The sequence below is a fragment of the Rhinatrema bivittatum genome, chromosome 10, assembly GCF_901001135.1.
Source record: "Rhinatrema bivittatum chromosome 10, aRhiBiv1.1, whole genome shotgun sequence".
NCBI lineage: Eukaryota > Metazoa > Chordata > Amphibia > Gymnophiona > Rhinatrematidae > Rhinatrema > Rhinatrema bivittatum.
In genome coordinates this window covers 18,881,751-18,903,172 of record NC_042624.1, presented here as the reverse complement: position 1 = coordinate 18,903,172, position 21,422 = coordinate 18,881,751, and the positions used below count along the sequence as shown (strand labels likewise).

At 42.5% G+C, this 21,422-nt stretch overlaps 1 protein-coding gene across 2 annotated transcripts in view; it reads right to left on the bottom strand.

Annotated features, from left to right (window-relative positions):
- LOC115099984 (carboxyl-terminal PDZ ligand of neuronal nitric oxide synthase protein-like) overlaps positions 1-21,422 on the bottom strand; it is a 560,668-nt gene that overhangs the window by 377,351 nt on the left and 161,895 nt on the right. For both annotated transcript variants that reach the window (XM_029618101.1, XM_029618104.1), the window contains exon 3: positions 3,264-3,356. In XM_029618101.1, coding sequence (XP_029473961.1) covers positions 3,264-3,356 — 93 coding nt within the window. The remainder of the gene's footprint in view (positions 1-3,263; positions 3,357-21,422) is intronic.

Below are 21,422 nucleotides of genomic sequence, written 5' to 3'. Positions count from 1 at the left end.
AATCTTTTTCACTCAACACACAATAAAGCTCTGGAATTTGTTGCCAGAGGATGTGGTTAGTGCAGTTAGTGTAGCTGGGTTCAAAAAAGTTTTGGATAAGTTCTTGGAGGAGAAGTCCATTAATGGCTATTAATCAATTTTACTTAGAGAATAGCCACTGCTATTAATTGCATCAGTATCATGGGATCTTCACAGTGTTTGGGTAATTGCCAGGTTCTTGTGGCCTGGTTTTGGCCTCTGTTGGAAACAGGATGCTGGGCTTGATGGACCCTTGGTCTGACCCAGCATGGCAATTTCTTATGTTCTTATGCTAACTTCATGGAGTGCCCCCTTCTCTTTCTATTATCCGAATGAGTAAATAACTGATTCACATTAACCCATTGTAGATTTCTCATGTTTTTAAACACCTCTATCATATCCCCCCTCAGCTGTCTCTTCTCCAAACTGAAAAGTCCTAACCTCTTTAGTCCTTCCTCATAGGGGAGCTGTTCCATTCCCTTTATCATTTTGGTCGCCCTTCTCTGTACCTTCTCCATCGCAACTATATATTTTTTTTCTAATTCTTTATAATTTTCAAAAATTACAATCTAAATTAATAGTTTGCAATCGAAAAAGCATGGATTGGTAATTATATCAAATTATTGGCAAAATATCATTTTACAACATTGTCACTTAATACCAATACCATTAATAATATCAAAGTGAGAGCGTAGTGCATGGTGGCAGAAATCTAAGGGGAGAATTTATAACTTTAATAGTACAAATATGAAGGCTTTTAACATAGAACCTGCACTAAAATTTAAATTTACTAACTAGACATTGGGGAAGAGGTTGGTAACCTTCTTTGTTCAATAAAATGTTTTAGCTGGTCAGGTATAAAGAAAATATACAAGTCATCTTGTTTCTTAATCAAACATGTACATGGAAAATGCAACGTGAATGAGAAACCCATTGAATTTACTACCTGTATGGATATTGCTAAATCTGGGAATATCTTAAAAGCTTTTTCCAGATACATAATGGGATATTTATTGAAATACTTTTTCATTATTTGATTAATATCATTTATAGAAGAAAAAGTTACTAATAAAGTTCCCCAGTCAATAACTTGTGCAGTAGAATCTTCGAAAAACTTTGTAAGATCTCCCTGAAACACAGTATTCAAGGTGCGGTCTCACCATGGCGCGATTCAGAGGCATTGACATTTTCCATTTTATTCACCATTCCCCTTCTAATAATTCCCAACATTCTATTTGCTTTTTTGACTGCCACAGCACACTGTATGGATGATTTCAATGTGTTATCCACTATGATGCCTAGATCTCTTTCTTGGGTGCTAGCTCCTAATATGGAACCTAACATTGTGTAACTATAGCATGGGTTATTTTTCCCTATATGCATCACCTTGCACTTATCCACATTAAATTTCATCTGCCATTTCGATGCCCATATTTCCAGTCTCACAAGGTCTTCCTGCAATTTATCACAATCTGCTTGTGATTTAACTACGCTGAACAATTTTGTATCATCTACAAATTTGATTACCTCATTTGTCATATTTCTTTCTAGATTATATATATATATATATATATATATATTGAAAAGTATGGGTGCCAATACAGATCCCTGAGGCACTCCACTGCCCACTCCCTTCCACTGAGAAAATTGTCCATTTAATCCTTCTCTGTTTCCTGTCTTTTAGCCAGTTTGTAATCCACGAAAGGACATCACCACCTATCCCATGACTTTTTACTTTTCCTAGAAGCCTCTCATGAGGAACTTTGTCAAACACCTTCTGAAAATCCAAATACACTACATCTACCGGTTCACCTTTATCTACATGTTTATTAATTTCAGCGAGCAGCCTGCAGTTACACATATGTAACTCCTTTACATTATTTGGATACTCCCAAAAGTTGCGCAGAGATAGCTACAGTTCTTTAAAGGTTAACAAATAAAAACAATGGGCCAGATTTTAAAAACTATGCACGGGCGTAGATTTGTGCGCGCAACCCGGCACGCACAAATCTACACCCAATTTTATAACATGCGCGCGCAGCCGCGCGCATGTTATAAAATCCAAGGTTGGTGGACCAAGCGGTTGGACAATTGTGCAACTTGCACGTGCCGAATCGCCCAGCCTTCCTCTGTTCCCTCGGAGGGAGCTTTCCTTCCACCACCCCCCCACCTTCCCCTTCCTTCCCCTACCTAACCCACCCCACCTTACCTTTAATTTTTAAGGTGCGCCTGCCTCCAGGCAGGCGTAGGTTGCGCTCATGCCGGCCCGCGATCCCGGGCACAGCAGCAAATGGCCACTGTCCCTGGAGGCTCTGGCCCCACCCCACTCCTCGGCCATTTTTTCAAGCCCCGGGACATGCGGGCGTCACTGAGCCTATACAAAATAGGCTCGGCGCGCGCAGGAGGCTTTTAAAAGGGTTACGCGCATATATTACGTGCACAACCCTTTTAAAATCCGCCCCAATATATATATCAAGTGATATCTTTTTATTGTACTAAAAGTAACAATATATTTGTTGACTAGCTAAAACTCTCTTCTCCAGGTCAGAATTTCAATGGGCAAAAGATATTGTTCAAAAACAAAAAACACTGTGGCTGCCACATGTGAACATGAAAGGCATTCCAGTGATAGGGTGAAGGGAAATTGAGAGAAGGGGTGAGGAGGGAGAGTTTGAAGGATAAGGTGACAAGCAGTATATTATGGCTCATAGTGAGATTGGAAACCTAAGATTGAGTCCTTTTACCATCTTTTGCTCATTCAAATTCGCTTCTGAAAAGAGTTTTAGCTCTCAAAAGCTAGTCAGAAAAAAGGTATAACCTGATATTTTTTTTTTTGTTTGTTAACCTTACTTTCTGTACATTCAAGTGGACTAACATGGCAAGCACACCACTTTATCCACCAAGTGTGTATAGCTAAATATCAAACTCCTGAATACATTTTCATGACTGCAAAAAACTTATCAGATAAAAACTTGCTTTCTTTCTGCAACCCCAGTCCTCTGCTTGTCATATCAGGTGTATGCAAGTGATATTCAAATCATTTGAGCTTCAGTACGCAGCATGGCTACAAGATCAAAAAGTATCAGAGGGGGCTATGCACACCCTCATACCAGAAGGGCTCAGTGTTGGGTTACTGCATGTTACCACACACTATTCAGGACAGAAATTAAAGCAGAAATGAATCAGATCACTACTTCCCTTCCAACCAAAAAATAAACCTGAAGAATTCAGTCACCACCACTTACCTTCTTTTTCTTTTTCAGTATCACTTTGACCCCATCTACTGATATCAAGATGCTCACTTTCTTCTTCTTGATGTTCTTGGCTTTAAACTCATACTGCAAAAATAAAAACCCTTTCATCAGTAACTTTTATATCATAGCTGTGATGAGCTGGTTACTCACAGGATCATTTTCCGAAGCATTTCTGCCTGTGGAACAGTACTTTATCCAGAACTCTCAGCTGGACATGTTTATGTCCTATTCCTACTTAAGTTTACCCAGTCTGAACAGAGAAACGTTACATATGCACACACTTTCAATATTAAAAAGTATGGACTTAAAATGTCAAGACACATGCAGACGTTTTTGCAGGTGTGATCATGTGGGCGCAGTTTTCAAAGTCTACTAACTTTGTCTACTAACTTAGTAAGTTGTCTTAGTCTACTAACTTACATGCAATGTTACAAAATTACCCCTACATAGGCAATTTTAAAGGGATTTCTGGGGTAAAAAGCATTTTACTCACATCAATCTGACTGAAAATTGCCCACCCTGTGGGCAGGTAAACATAAGCATATAGTTTCATAATGTGCGCACTATCATCACATTGTAATGGAGGCATTCCCTAGATGGGGCTAGATTCACTCAGAAAAAAATCTGCAGAAAATGTAGGTGGAAATCTGAGTGGGTAATTTTCCCCCTCAGTCAAAGTATACACGTACTTTAGAAAAACAGAATTTACAAATTGTCCCCATAAAAAGCTTTTGTCTATTATGCTAAGGCATGCCCATCTCTTGTAAATAAGTGCAACCCCACATAAAGCAAATGTTGCTTACCTGTAACAGGTGTTCTCACAGGACAGCAGTCCTCACATATGGATGACATCACAGGATGGAGCCCAATCACAGAACACTTTTGTCAAAGTTTCTAGAACTTTGACTGGCACCTACTGGGCATGTCCAGGATGGCACTAACCCTGCAACCAGCAGGGGTCCCTTTCAGTCTTGTTTAAAAGCTATAGTAGGTGCCAAAAATAAAATAAGAAAACCTAACGAACCCAACACCGCGGGGTGGCGGGCTGGTTTTGTGAGAACTAACATCCTGCTGTCCTGTGAGAACACCTGTTACAGGTAAGCAACATTTGCTTTCTCACAGGACAAGCAGGATGAGTACCGAGCTGAGGATGTCTGAGATATGCACCAAATGTACCCAAGATGTGCAATCGGCACAACAACTGGGGTGGAATTTTTTTTTGTGTGTGTATAATCTGTTTTTATTTGCAGGCCACAAAATACAACAATATGCAATATACAGGCAGACAACAGACTGCAACCATTATATAACACAATTGGTAGCTAACATTATCAGATGTGTCCTTGTTATTGAAAAACAGCATTCAAAGATTTTGGAGCAGCCTCAATATTAACAAACTGCATTTAAAACCAAACAAAGAGGGCCAATTTACATGCTTGAACATTATAAACTTATAGACCATATAAACCCCCCACCACCCACCCCCCTCCCCTACCCCGCACTGGTATTCTGCATTCGTGACCTACGAAGTAATGGTACAATAGAAACGGTAACTAGCACTACCATGTGGTGGATGAACATGACGTAGCCAAACCTATGATCTTTAAGTGGTATTATTGTCATCTATCCATTTTCGGTAAGGTCCCCAGGTGGCCTGAAAGGAAGATATATGATTCTGATGAACATCAGTACTGGGGTGGAATTTGGTAGAGGGCATCCTAAACCCTAACGGGCAGGCGGAAGGGTGTTGGTACATCAAGTTGCAAATAGGTTACGCAAGACAGACTGGCCGAAGATGGAATCTGGTCTTCCAGCCTTGTCCAAACAATAATGGACAGAGAACTCCAGGTGGCAGCCCTACAAATATCAGGAAGCGGCACTGACCTTAGGTGTGCTACTTAAGTTGCCATGACCCTGATAGAGTGTGCTTTAACACGGTCTTGAAGTGGAATGCCTGCTTGCTGATAGCAAAAGGATATGCAGTCCGCTAACCAGGAGGAGAGAGTCTGTTTACTCATAGGTTGCCCTAATCTGGTGGAATGGAAAGAAACAAACAGTTGAGTGCTTTTCCTGTGGGCAGTTGTATGGTCTAGATAGAATGCTAGAGCCCGTTTACAGTCAAGGGTATGCAGAGCCTGTTCTCCTGGATTAGAATGGGGCCTGGGAAAGAAGGTAGGTAGTATGATGGATTGATTAATGTGAAACTCAGATACTACCTTAGGCAAAAACTTAGGGTGAGTGAGGAGTACTACCCGGTCATGCAGAAGTTTAGTGTAAGGCGGGTAGGTAACTAGAGCCTTAAACTCACTAACACTGCAAGCAGATGTGATTGCCAGAAGAAAAATCACTTTCCATGTGAGATAGCGAAGATCACAGGATTGGAGAGGCTCAAATGGTGGTTTCATGAGCCGACCCTAAACTAGGTTAAGGTCCCAAGAAGGGGCTGGAGGGCGCAGTGGAGGTTTGAGGTGGAGCAAGCCCTTCAAAAATTGTGTGACAAGGGGTTGCACTGAAATGGGAATATCCCCAACACCTTTATGGAAGGCGGCTACCGCACTGACATGCATCCTGATGGAAGAAGTTTTTAGACCTGACTGATAGGTGCCAGAGGTAGTCCAGAAACTTTGTGGTGGAACAAGTGAAAAGATCAAGGGGCAGTGAGGAACACCATGACTTAAACCTGTTCCATTTGTAAAAATAAGATTTTCTCATGGAAGACTTCCGTGAAGCAATCAGGACACGGGAAACTGGCTCCGAAAGGTTGAGCGGCTGAAGAATTAACCTTTCAACATCCAGGCAGTCAGGGACAAGGCCTGAAGATTGGGGTGGCGTAGGCACCCGTTGTTCTGAGTGATCAGAAGCAGGTCCTTCCCCAGAGGAATGTGCCTGCGAATGGAAAGGTCCTGAAGAATCGGAAACCACACTTGACGTGGCCAGTGAGGGGCTATCAGGATCATGATTCCCTTGTCCTGACGTAGCTTCACGAGAGACTTTGAGAGAAGTGGAAATGGAGGGAATGCATAGAGGAGGCCGGTGGCCCATGAGGGGGAGAACGCGTCTCTTGGTAGTGAATGTTGGTTGTGAGTGAGCAAAAGTTCTCTACTTTGCGGTTTTGAGGTAACGCAAAGAGATCTATGTAAGGGTAACCCCAACGTTGGAATATTGGGTTCGCTACTGTGGGGTTGAGAGACCACTCGTGCAGCTGAAAAGTGCGACTCAGCCTGTCTGCCAACACATTGTCCACTCCTGGCAAGTAGGTGGCCCTGAGGTACATCGAGTGGGAAAGGGCCTCCACCCATATCTGTGCAGCTTCTTGACACAGGAGGTAGGAGTCCGTCCCTCCTTGCTTGTTGATGTACCACATGGCCACCTGGATGTCTGTCTGAATCAGGATGACCTGGTGGGAGAGGCAATCCTGAAACTCAGAGCATATCTGATTGCTCGTAGCTCCAGGAAATTGATTTGATGTTTGGCTTCCTCTGGAGACCAAGACCCTTGAGTTTGTAAATTGGCAACATGTGCTCCCCAGCCGAGGTGGGAAGCATCGGTCGTAAGGGTTATTTGAGGATCTGGAGTCTGGAAAGGTAGGCCTTGGAGGAGATTGGTCTGATTTTTCCACCAAGCTAGAGACTGACGAAGAGGGTTGGTGATGTGGACAATGGTTGATAGTGGTTGAATGGATTGAGTCCATTGTGACCTTAGAGTCCACTACATTACTCTCATGGCCAAGCGGGCCATTAGGGTAACATGCACTGAGGATGCCATGTGTCCCAATAAGATGAGGAAATCGCGTGCAGTTGAGCGTTGTCGAGATTGTAGCTGGTGTGCGAGAGAAGTGAGAGTGAGAGCACGATCTCGAGGCAGAAATGCCTTTGCTTTGAAGGTGTCCAAGTCTGCCCCTATGAATGACAAAGTTTGAGATGGGACTAAGCAGGATTTTGTGTAATTGATGAGAAATCCTAGAGAGATCAGAGATGTAGGGACGTCAGAGCAGCTTGCTGAGTGGGAGCCCTGATTAACCAGTCATCGAGATAGGGGTAGACGTGAACACTTTGGGTCCTGAGGAAGGCTGCTACTACTACGAGATACTTGGTGAAAACTCGTGGTGCAGATGCTAGGCTGAATGGGAGCACTTGGTATTGATAGTGCTTTGGGCCTACCAGGAACCTCAGAAATCTGTGATGAGACTGAGTTATCGCAATGTGTGTGTAAGCATTCTGGAGGTCTAGAGAGCAGAGCCAGTCTTCCCTTTGCAGAAGAGGAATGAGAGAACCCAAGGTTACCATCTTGAACTTTTCTCATTGGAGGTAAGTGTTGAAGGCACGCAGGTCCAGAATTGGACGAATGCCTCCTGACTTTTTGGTGATTACAAAGTACCGGGAATAGAATCCGAGGCCCTGTTGGGAGTAGGGCACAGTTTGATTGCTCTGGATTGAAGAAGAAGGGAGACCTCCTGGTCCAGGAGTAGTGAGTGGTCTGATGTTCTCCAATTCAACCGAGGTGGGGAATCTGGTGGGATGGAGACAAAGTTCAGTTGATCACCTTGAGAGATTATGGCAAGGACCCACTGGTCAGAGGTGATTGTGTGCCAGATGTTGTTGAAATGACACAATCGACCTCCCACTGGTACATGTGGCAGTGGAAGTTGGCTGCTCCTCTCTATGCAGGAGTCAAAAACCAGAAGCAGGGCCCGGCTGAGGAGCTGCTTGAGGTTTTTGCTTACGAGGTTGTCGGGACTGGGCCTTTTGGAAAGGCTTCTTGGAGCGACCTCTAGACGGTGGTGTGTAGGACTTCTTTTGACGACAGAACAACTTTTTAGAGTCCTTCCTGAATGGTTGTTTGGCCGAACAGTCAGAAGGCATCAGCGAACGTTGGCGAAGAGTCTCATGATGATCCTTGAGCTGCACCCACTGTTTGTTGGATCTGTTCACCAAACAGATTGTCTCCAATGCAAGGCAGATCGGACAATCTGTCTTGGACTTCAGTCCGTAAGTCCAAAGACTTAAGCCAGCCCCATCTTCTTGCAGAAATAGCAGCGACTGAAACCTTGGAAGCGATGTTGAAGATGTCATAAGAGGACCTTATTTCATGTTTCCCCGCTTCAGAACCTTTGTGGACCTGGGTTTGTAGCTGTTCCTGGAATTGCTGAGGCAGGGACTCTGCATAGTCCTGTATTTGCTTCAATAGGGCCCTATTGTACTGGGTCATATAAAGTTGGTAAGAGGCTATCCGAGAGATAAGCATTGATCCCTGGAAGACACGTCGACCAATGGCATCCAGGAATTTCTCTTCCTTACCTGGAGGGAAGGAAGAATGGGGCTTTGAACGTCGTGCCTTCTTTTGGGCAGATTCAACCACCATGGACTGGTGATCCAATTGAGGTTTTTGGAACCCTGGAGCTGACTGGACCAAGTATGTGGTATCTGCTTTGCGGTTGACTAGTGCTACCGAATCAGGGTGTTCCCAATTCTTTTTGAGAAGATCCAAAAGAACTTGATGGATAGGGATGGAGGTGATTTCTTTGGGAGTATCCAGAAATTGTAACAACTCCATCATCTGATGTCTATCATCTTGCTCAGTCTGTGGTTGGAAGGGAACCAACTCAGCCATTTCCTTCACAAAATCAACTTTCGGTAGGAGAGGGTGGAGATGGTAAATAATCGGTATCCGGGGACAAATTGTTGGTCCAGGTGTCATAAGGATCAGCACCGGTCCCTCTAGGCACCTGAGAGGGACGGGAGGAAGGTATTCCCGAAGGTCCCAGTCTAGGCTCCGAAGGCATCGAGGGAGTTATGGGAGGCACCGATGAAGGCATCGAGGGCATCAGTGGACGTATCGGCGGCACCGATGACGGCAACGGTATCGATGACATCGATGGTTGAGGCATCGGCAGGACTCCCGATGAAGGAAGACGGAATGGTGTTTCTCCTCCCGATGACAGAGCAAGTGGAAAGGGCACCAGAGCCATCGGTGACCCCAGATCCATCGGTGGAAAAGCGGCTATAAGCGTTTCCATCCTTGAAAGCAGCAGTGCCAATGCTGCCGGAATGGGATCGGTGGTCTGTTCCACAATCGGCACCGGTTTCAGAATCGGAGGAACCTGGAATCTGTGCATCGCCTTGTCGATGGCCTCCTGAAACATCCGGTCCAGCTCTTCACGGAGACCTGGAACAATCAGCCCTGGTTCCGAAAGGGGAGAAGGAGGCAGAGGCGTAGCCGGAGGGACCACCATTAAAGGCAGAGTCGTGGCTCCCATTACCCGTCCGGGCGAGGATTGCCTCGGTGACCTGGCCTCAGAAAGGGTCGATGCCTTTTCTGGATGGGGTTGCTTCAATGGTGGCTCGGACAATGGCGAGGTCGATGATTTGCGTTCGATTGTCCGAGGCTTTCGGTATCAATGCCGATGTTTCTCTCTACGATCCCCTCGATCCTGAGGGGGAGCAGAGGTAGTTGATGGCCGGGAAGTCGTCGACGCTGGACGGTTACCAGACTGTGCCTGATACTGGCGCAACGTGGACGATGCCGGTTCAAACGACGTTGAAGCTATGGACGGCGGAGTTTGAGACTGAAAGAGAAGTTCCATCTTCTCCAATCTGGTTTTGCGACTTTTGGTGTCATTAAGGCACATTTGTTGCAAGTCAGGACATCATGCTCATACTCTAAGCACATTACACAGACTTTATGGGGGTCTGTGATGGACATGATGCGAGTGCAGTCAGGGCACGATGCGGACGACGGCCAGTAGGCCACGAGGGCCAAACTCAATGGGAATCGACCAGAATCGGGTAAAAACTTACCGGAGTACCGCGGAAGTAAAAAATTCAAGAGGGGGACCCCTGTGGGGTATTAAAGTTTGAAGTAATTCCATGAGGAAAATTCCTATCAGGAATCTCTAAGAGCTCCTTAACCCGCGTGGCTACTGCTGCGCAGAAAAAAGAAGACTGAAGGGGGACCCCTGCTGGTTGCAGGGTTAGTGCCATCCTGGGCATGCCCAGTAGGTGCCAGTCAAAGTTCTAGAAACTTTGACAAAAGCGTTCTGTGATTGGGCTCCATCCTGTGATGTCACCCATATGTGAGGACTACCATCCTGTTTGTCCTGTGAGAACATTAAGTACATTTGTTTCAGAACCCAGGATGGCTCTGCCCTTAGCAACATAACTTCCACTCCTCTTATACTTTACTTATAAAAAATCAAAATGGTTTTCAAAAGAAACTATATTCATAGTAACATAATGATGGTACAAAAAGTCCAAATGGTCCATCCAGTCTGACCAGCAATTTTCTTAAGTTAGTAATCGCCACTCTGTGCAGGTTACCCCCATGTTGAGGGTAGTAATGTTTACAATCAAAACTAAACAACTGTCAAACTCATAACAATTTAATATTGTTTTCATTGATCACTACACTGCAGGTAACTCTACCATCACAGTACCCTAAAACTTATCAGTTTAGGGCCCAAATGATCAAGGATTTTCTCCATAAACATAAAAAGGGAAAGTAGCCTTAGTAAATCCAGCACTTCCTGCTGTAATCGTACCATCCTCTCCTTACTTTGATTTTGCTTGCCCTTCCAAAGGATGCCCAAGGCATACAAGAAGTAATAAAACATTAGCACAAAATACAAATAAGACAAAAAATAAATAATTCAACAATTAAAAACAACAGACCATATAAAACAGGCAACAGAGGTGAAACAGATAAAGAACAAAAATACAATTCAAACAACATAAGTTTGTCTCTGGCCTAAAAATTAAATAAAAGTGAAAGCAGCCAGACAACCATGTACAGCTTATCATACTATTAAAACAAAACAGCAAAATAATGTCAATAAATTATCATCGGCGAGCAGAAATGCAAAGAAGATAATGCATATTAAGAATTACAGATAGGGGTGTCAGCAAGCCAGGAAGAATATGTGCAGCACCTCTGTAAGACAGAGGTTTCCCGGTCCTCTCAATCATTCACCCATAATTTAACCTAACAAACTGAGTTATGTCTCAGTTTGTTAGGTTAACAGTACTGTACATTTTCACATCCTCTGAGAAGGTCTTATATGCAATAAAAAATATCTTGAAAAATATCAGTTTAAATTATGGGTGAATTATCAAGAGGACCAGGACATCTTTGTCTTACAGAGGTGCTGCACGATTTGTTCCCAGCTTACTGACACCCTATCTGTATTGCTTAATATGCATTATCTTCTTTGCATTATTGCTCACCTATAATTTTTTCATGTTTTTGTCCTCCTTTGTGTTGGCATATTGGTATCTTGGATAAGGATATGGGTTGTTGAATGTAATGAATAATAAATCATCAACAGAGCATAAATTAAAAATAAGAGCATCAAAGCACAGATAAGTTCCAAAATGAAATAATCTAAAAATGTCAAACTGCTGATTAAATTAGGGTTAAATGAATGTGACCCCACTATAAATAAGTACAGCAAGTTACCTAAGAAATGAGAACCTGCTTCACACAGTTCCAAAGAGCGATCAAAATGGCAGCAAAACTAAACTAACTAAAAGCAGATTTAGACAGAGGTCTTCACAAATTTCATAAACATGAGGTATTCCTACCATATGAGCGACTTTTGATAGATCGTGTCACTATAAGGGTGCGGCACAGGAGAATGCCTTATTCTGCATTCCATGAAGCTTCACTATTATGGGAGAAGGGATTTATAAAAGAGCTTTATGGCTGAACCTCAGAGTTCAAGCTAGTGCAATAAGGCATTAAATGTATCTTCAAATAAAAAGGGACTATATTCTATAATGTCTTAAAGTCAAAATCATTACCTTGAAGAGTATACAGGCTCTAACATATAGCCAATGCAATTCTTTGAGGGTACATCTAATACAATCCCATATTGTCAAACTTAGTAGTCATCAAGTAGCTGTGTTTAGAATATTCTGCAAGTTTTGAATTTCTTTTTTTTTATAATTCTTTTTTTTTATAATTTCCAATTACATATTTCAAGAATTAACACTTGAATAGAAAAACATTATGACATTCTCAAAGTACTTATTCAAAAAAGAAAGAAAAAAAATCAAGAAATACAATATTTTGTCAATAATGTATTTAGACCTCAAAATTGAGATCCAATCCACTACCTTGAGGAAATAGAAATATCTATATTACTTAAGAAAAGCTGGTTAGTTAAATGGGTCCCTTCCTTTAACGGTTGTACTTACAGATTTTCAAACGACAGGGGATGACATAGCAACTGGCGTAAATCTATCAGTTATAAAAGAGGAAAGCTGTGCAGGATTATAGAAAATGTATGATGCATTTTGATACTTTACTGGACATTTACATGGAAATTTTAGGAAATATGCAGCCCCCATTTCTAACACCTTGGGTTTTAAAATTATAAATTGTTTCCTCTTTTTTTGAGTCTCCTTTGCCAGGTCTGGAAAAACTTGAACTTTCAAATCCAGAAAGCTTTCGGATCTATATCAAAAAACTCTTTTAAATATTCATTCTTTGTCTCTAGGAGGAATGACACAATAAGTGTAGCTGGCGTGACCTGTTTGCTCAAGGAGCTTTCAATAATATTAGTCACATCCATTTGAGGTTCTAATGTTGAACAAATCTGTCTCCCACGTAGCTCTTCATTTTCCATTTTAAGGGGTGATATGTAGTAATAGAGGAGAACACATCACACCTATTCTAAAAAATCTTCACTGGCTCCCTATTAAATCTAGAATCATCTTCAAAGTACTAACTATAACCCACAAGACCATTCATTCCCAAACTTCACTAGATCTAAGCGACACACTTCGTCTCCACGCATCACTGAGACCTATCAGAACCAGCTACTTAGGTACCTTATATGCACCTCCAGCCAAGTCACTGCTAAAGAAACTAGCATTCTCGACTGCCAGCCCCTCTCTCTGGAATGCCCTCCCCACGGACCTTCGTCCAGAAACCTGCAGTCGAACATTCAAAAAGAAGCTCAAAACTTGGCTTTTTAGAAAACCCTTCACTTAAAGGTCTCTCCCTTTGGGATTGATTCACGCATTTCTTACCCCATTACACCAGATGTCTGATGCCATATACATAAATTTCCTGTTAGCTGTACTTTAATTTGCACTCATGCTTATTAAGTCGGTCGTAACTCCGAGTTTGTTGTCTGCTATTTGTTATTTATAATAATTTCATAATTTTAATTTTTGTTGACATTTTTATTTGTAATATTTTAAATTTTAAGTCTTCCTCAGCTTTATCTACAAGTTCTCATGAAGTTAGCGCTGTTATTTGCACCCTCTTACTCAATGTAATTTCTTGTTTCCTAATTTTCCTGTTCAATGTAATTTTCTAATTTTTCTAATTTTCTAATTTTCTTGTTCGATGTAATTTCCAATTTTGGTTCTATGTAAACCGACGTGATATGTACCAGTACATGAACATCGGTATATAAAAGCTCTTAAATAAATAAATATTAAAGGCAACGCCTGTTCAGGTATTTTAAGGATTTTAAAAGATACCTCTTCCACATATCCCTTGCTGCAATTAAGGAATTTTTTGGAAAATTTATAAGACAGTTATTTTTTGGCCAAGCCTGGTTCTCAATGGATTCCATTTTCATCTTCATACTTAACATTTTCTATTATGATGGAATATTGAACATCTTTAATTGTATTTATTTCCTTTTTCACATTCTCACTTTCTTCATGATTTTCCTTTATCTCCTTTTCTACCTTAGTCATACGATCTTCCAAACCATTTAGGACTTCAACCATAGGTTTCAGTTGACTAGCAACATTTCCATTTAACAGACAAATAGCATCCCAAATTGCATCCAAAGTAATTAGAGTAGGTCTCACCAGCTCAACAACTTGCGGCTGAATCCTGCCAGTTGTAGCTCCATTTTGTTGCTGGACTTTTGACTGTTGAAACTCTTCACCAATTCTCCATGTCGTTGGGGGCCCTCCATTAGGGCTCACTCCCTTTTCTCGGGCCTCAGCGACGCTGCTTGCTTCCAACGAAGCCGGCTCCCAAGGTAAGCTTGAGGTTCTAGCTGCAGCCAGATTGGCCGAGGCACACCACTCTTCCGGGGACAGAGATGTCTGTAGCTCTGGGGGAGTGCCGAGTACTACTTCCTCCCGGTTACTCCCCAGCGAGCCCACTCCCAAAATCTCTGAGACTCACTGCACATGTAAATCCATTGGGCCCATCACAGCAGGTAATTGTAGTTTGCGTTCTTTGGCTCTCAGTTTACGCACAGGTTAAGGAAATCTGGACCCGCCGAGCCGTTCCAAGTGCATCTTACCAGCTCGCGGCCATCTTGGATCTCCACAACAACTCTAAATATTTCTGAGCAGTAAATCTAAATTGTGAGGACCTATTGGGCAGATCTCTCCACCAGCAAAGGGCCACCATGGGCTTCTTGAGATTGCCTGCTTTATGGCCTGCTGCATAGACACTGCCTAGCTCTTCCAGCTCTGTAGCCTGTGCTTCCTGATGTAGCCATCTTGTTCCACTATGGATTCTGTTATACTGCAGCCTCATGGTCAGTATCTTACCTAAGCTTGATCTAAGTCATGTTCTTGTCTTCTTTCCTAGTCTTGCTCCCTAATTTGTTCCCTTACATGGGTCTCATTATTCTGTCATGGGCTCATTATTCTGTCCTAGTCTTTCATTCTTAGTCTCAGGCTTTGTTGGCCCTAATTTGTGGCCTTACGAGAGTCATCCTCTCTGGACCCTCGTATGCTGTTCTTGTGCATGATTGCTTTAGTCTGCTTGTGAGTTCCTTGCCTGATCTTAGCCTTGCCTTTGTGTTCTTGTTCCTGAGTTCCTGTTTTAGTGGGCACCTATCTGATTCCTCTTCTTGCAGCAGCTCTGCCCTGCTCATGTGGGGTGCCTTGAACTTCTCTGGTGTGAACGTTCCTGTGTTAGTGAACTAAGTCCTGCTGGCCACCAGCACCTGAGGGCTCAACCTAAGGGCAAGGTAGTTGGATACAGGCAGAAGACTCTTTGTTCCTGTTCAAGTTCATCTCGTCTGAGCCACTCCTGCTTTTCAGATCAGAACTTAAGCAACTGCCATCACATCAAGCCTTGGCCAGGTACTACCATCAGGCTGCAATATAACAGAATCCATACCGGAAAAGATGGCCACAACAGGAAACATAAGCCACAGAGTTGGGAGGACCAAGCAGAATATTTATGCATAAATAATAAGTACAGCCATACTGGGTCAGACCAAAGGTCCATCAAGCCCAGTGTCCTGTTTCCAACAGTGGTCAATCCAAGACACAAGCACCTGGCAGGATCCCAAGGGATAGATTCCATACTTATCCCAGGAATAAGCACTGGATTTCTGCAACTCCACCTTAATAATGGTTTATGAACTTTTCCTCCAAGAATTTGTCCAACCGATTTTCAAACGTACCTACACTAATAACTTTCACTACATCCTCTAGTAATGAATTTCAGAGCTTACTTATGCATTGAGTAAAAAAATATATATTTTCTCTTAGTTTTAAATGTATTGCCCAGTAACTTCATTTTGTGTCCCCTAGTCTTTCTACTCTTTGAAAGAGTAAACTTATTAAGGTTTACTCATTCCATTCCACTCATATCTCTCCTCAGCCTTCTGTTCTCCAAGCTGAAGAGTCCTAACCTCTTTAGCATTTCTTCATAGGGGAATCATTCCGATCACCACAAACAAACAAGCTTAAAAATCATGCTACAGAATAGGAATCTTCGATCAAATAATACTTCTCATCTAATAATTCCACCCATTAAAGTTGCTCATCTTTCAACAAGAAATAGCGCTTTCTCCATTGCCTGTCCTAAAAACAGAACTACACTGCAGGTAACTAGTTCTGTAGTTCTAAAAATAAGAACATTGCCTGTTCTTATTTAAGAACTCAAACTAACAAAAACTTTCAAGAAGGATCTAAAGACTTTTCTTTTTCATAAAGTCTACATTAATGATTATTTATTTCAACAATCTAATTTTAACCAAGACTACCAACCATACTCATGCAAAAGATAATGAAATATCATCTGGCAATGACCATTATAATAGTAATATGAACTTATAATTAACACTAGAAGACCATCCCGAAGATGTTTAAATACCAATACTCTTACTATAATCCTTTTCCCTTTTTTTCCTTATGCTCCCTTTTTCTCCACCAACCTCTCCTCGATCCCTTCTTCTTTCCCACTATTAATTTATGCATCAATGTTTTTAATGGTTTATTCTCTGTTTGATTTTTGTAAACCGTTATGATGGCTGCACCGAATGACGGTATATAAAACTGAACAAATAAATAAATAAATAAATAAATAAATACATACATACATTATTTTGGTTGCCCTTCTCTGTACCTTTTCTAATTCTGCTATATCTTTTTTGAGATGTGATGACCAGAATTGCACATAACAGTCAAGATGAGGTTGCACTATGGAGCAATACAGAGGCAATATGATATTCTCTGTTCTTTTCTCCATTCCTTTCCAAATAATTCCTAGCATTTTATTTGCTTGTTTGGCTGCTGCTGCACACCAAGCAGAAGATTTCAACATATTATCAACAACGTCTAGATCCTTTTCCTGAGTGATGACTCCTAATGTGGAACCTTGCACTGTGTAGCTATAATTTAGATTACTCTTCCCTAAGTGCATCACTTTGCAATTGTCCACATTAAATTTCATTGCCATTTGAATGCCTAGCATCCCAGTTTTGTAAGGTCTTCTTGCAGTTTCTCACAATCCTCATGTAATTTAACAACTTTTAATAATTTTGTGTCATCAAATGTGAACACCTCACTCGTTACTCATTTCTCCAAGTTGTTTATAAATATATTAAAAAGTAGTGGTCCCAGAATGGATCCCTGGGGCATTCCACTATTCACCTTTCGCCATTGGGAAAATTTACGATTTAGATCTACTCTGTTTTCTATCTTTTAACCAGTTCTCATTCATAACAGGACACTGCCCCTTAACCTATGACTTTTTAATTTCCTAAGAATTTGCTCATGATGGACTTTGTCAAATGCTTCCTGAAAATCCAGATATATTATATCAATTGGCTCGCTTTTATCCACATATTTATGCAGCAGGCCATAAAGCTGGGAAAACTAAGCAGATAGTCCAAAATGCCCACCAAAGCACTCTGGTAGCAGGAAGACAGAAAAGCCCAACAGGTCCTCATATAAAAAAATCAAAAAGTTGCTTACATCTTGATATCCTAGGATATCAAGATGTAAGTTCTCACAGGTAGGTGGCACCATCCAACGGAACCCGGCCAGTGAAGATTACTCTAAAGCTTATAAAAGCTTATGGCATGATCTGCTGCACATGTGTGTGTTGTCCTGCATCATGGATATCATGCAGGGCCCCCTTCAGCTTTTAAAGTACCCAACAATATAAATTGTAGGAACCAAATCAAGGGGGAAGAGGCAGAGTTCTATGAGAATTAAATATTTTTTTGTCCTCTGAGAACACCTGTAACTGGTAAGCAACTTTTGCTTTCTCCAAGGACTAGCAGGATATCAAGTCCTCTCAATGGGCATCTCTAGCCACAGGCTTCCTTCAATCAAAAAAGTGTGTGTGTGGAGGGGGGGGGGGGACTTTCTGAAGAAACTGTGCCAACAAGTAAAGTGTTTTGGAGTCATTTTTTTCTTATTTTTATTAATAAAAGAAGCCTGGAAACAATTATAGCTGGCCTTAGGGAGGATGGAGTTAGATTATAAATTGCAAATAGATTCTGCAGGACAGATTGAACAAATCTACTGTTACTCAATAATAATGGGATGTGAATGTGTGTACTGAACTCCAGATCTCAGCCTTGCAAATCTTTTCCATTGAGGTTTGTCTCAGGTGCGACTCAGATACCTCTATGTTTTTAAGAAAGTATTTCCCAACTTTCTCCTTGAGTCACACCTAGCTAGTTGGATTTTCAGGATTGCCACAATGAATATGCATGAAATTGATTTGCATATCCTAGGTCTCCTATTTATGCAAATTTATCTTAATTTATCCAGTGACAGATTTAGGGAGTTGAGATCCCTAGGCACTAGGGGTGATATTGCCCCTTCAGTTCTCTGGATAAGGAACAGAGCAAAAGGTCTAAGGCAGAGCCTTCTTTGCTCTGCTTTATCTGCTCACGTCCTCTATTCATGTCTTTGAATAACAGGGAGGGAGGGACTGGTTTAGGAAGTAGAATAGCTTTTCTTTACTCCCTGGATGGGAGGGGGGGGTCATGGCGCAGTGGAGCCTGGAACAGTGGCAGGGCCAGAACTTATTTTTGGGGGGCGGGTGGGGCAGTAGGCATACAGATCTGAGCCCTACTAATTGTACCCTTATCCATAAATAATGGCTTAGAGGGCATCTGACAAAGAATTTCTAAGTCCAACAGCTGTTATGCATCGAGTGAAACTCAATATTTTAACTTATTTCAAGCACTTACCAATATTAAAAATTCTTTATTAACCTGTATTAATTTTATATTTATTGCAGTTTATAAATACAAAAGAATATCATGTAAAAAAACAAAAAATAAATCAGATCCAATCAATCATGTAATAAAACAAATATCAATGTATGAATCCTCTTTCTAGAAAGGCAGAGATAGTCATAACTACAATAAAATAGCAATAATCATAATCACACGAATGAGTACAGAGCAGAACTAGGACAGTTCATATTACAACCCACATGCAAAAAATATATATATTCAAATTCTGGCATCACCTCAGCAAACCAAAATTCTTCCAGTGCTAAACACTTAGGGGCGGAGTTTCAGACTCCGCGAATAGGCCTACTTTTGTTTGCACTCCAGGCGCAAACAAAAGTACGCTGGATTTTAGTAGATACGCGCGGAGCCGCGCGTATCTGCTAAAAACCTGGATCGGCGCGCGCAAGGCTATTGATTTTGTATAGCCGGCGCGCGCTGAGCCGCGCAGCCTACCCCCGTTCCCTCCAAAGCCGCTCCGAAATCGGAGCGGCCTTGGAGGGAATCCTCTAACGCCCTCCCCTCACCTTCCCCTCCCTTCCTCTACCTAACCCACCCGCCCGGCCCTGTCTACACCCCCCCTTTACCTTTCTCCGGGGATTTACACCTCCCGGAGGGAGAAGTAAATCCCCGCGCGAGAGCGGGCCTCCTGCGTGCCGGGCCGCGACCTGGGGGTGGGTACGGAGGGCGCGGCCACGCCCCCGGACCGCCCCGGGCCGTAGCCATGCCCCCGTACCCGCCCCCAAAACGCTGCCGACACGCCCCCGAAACGCCGCGACGACCGGGCCTGCCCCCCCCGACACGGCCCCGACACGCCCCCCTCGGAGAACCCCGGGACTTACGCGAGTCCCGGGGCTCTGCGCGCGCCGGTAGGCCTATGTAAAATAGGCTCACCGGCGCGCAGGGCCCTGCTCGCCTAAATCCGCCCGGTTTTGGGCGGATTTAGGCGAGCAGGGCTCTGAAAATCCGCCCCTTTGTGAAGTAACACAAACCCCTTAAAAAACAAAAGACACCTAGAATCTTGCCATACCATACAATCATAGTACTAACTCTTACGAATCAAACAGCACCATTATTTATGAAAAGGCAGCAATACAAATATTACAACAGGCCCTAGAACATTAATACACCACCTACTGAGCAAAGAGAACAAGCCAGACTGCTACAAGTCCCTACAGAGAATACACACACTAGCAGAAATACTGCACCTCAGTCACACACAGGCAAAACACAGACCCACCCTTAACTAATCCAGATTTGGGGGCTACAAATTAGAAACAGAAACATGCAGATAAACCTAAAATAGAAAGCTCAAGAAACCAGACTGAATAGAAGAACTCTAAAAACAGCAAAATACAAATATAATATATGCATGTTTCCAAAGATGGCATATTCTAATCACTAAAAACTAATTTTATTTTTATCTTTGTTGTCTGATCTTTTATTTTTCTAATCAATTGTTCCTGGTCTCTTTTTTCCACTTTCCCCTTGTCTGTCTTTTCCTAATTCTTTCTTCAGGGTCTCTTTTCTCTGTATCTTCTGTCTCCTCCTACCTTCTTCTTTTCCTCCCTCACACACAAATTCATGCTCTCGCTCTCACATGCTCTCTTCTTATACACAGGCTCCCATTCTCACATCCTCTCCCTTTTCTCTCACATAGGCTCTTACGTACACACAAAAACACACACATGCAGGCTCTCACTCTCACAGGCTCCCATATACATTGCTCTCTCAAGTCCAGTATCCTGTTTTCAACAGTGGCCATTTCAGATCACAAGTACCTGGCAAGAACCCAAGCAGTAAATTGATCCTATGCTGCTATCATGTTGTGATAAATAGTAGCCATTTCTTAAGTCTACTTGGTTAATAAGTTTATTGACCTCCTCCAGGAATTTGTCCAAACCCAACTACACTAGCTGCCCAAACCACTTCTTCTGGTAATCAATTCCAGAGCTTAATTGTGTGCTGAGTGAAAAAGAATTTTTTCCTATTTGTTTTACTGAGTCTTGGTGTTGTTGAGATAAAGACCGCAAGCTGTTGTATTTGCTTCCAGAGGTAACATTGATACTGAGTCATATACAATTGATATGACGCTATGCTGGAGACCAGCATTGAACCTTGGAAAACATTTCTTCCTAGAGTGCCTAAGAACTTTTGTTTTTGCCAGGAGGAGTTGAGTGGGGGCGTATCCGCTTTGACTTTTTCTGGGCGGATTCTACCACCACAGATTGGTGTGGGAGTTGGGCCCTCTGATAACCAGGGATGTGCTGCACCAGATAGGTGGTATCCATTCTTTTGTTCACCGGCGTACTGTCTGTGTTGCAGGTCTACAGTCTGTGTTGCAGGTCTACCAGGACTTCATGTACCGGGATTGCTAGTACCTCCCTTAGGAGGGTCCACAAACTGCAGAACCTCTAAGGTCTTCCGCCTGGTATCTTCTTCTGATACTAGTTTATAAAGTTGGCAAAAGATAAGTCCTCTGGGGGTGACTTTTTCCTGTCTTCAGGTGGGGATGGCTCAGACAAGATGTCCTCTGAAGAAGTGTCAGTGTCTCTGTCATCCCAAGTGTCCAATGCAGGGCGCCATGGAGGAGAAGCATGAGGTATAAAAAGAGGCATCGATGGTTTTTGTGGCGGCATCGATGGAGGAAATAAAGGCATCGATGGAGATCGGGATTCTCGGCC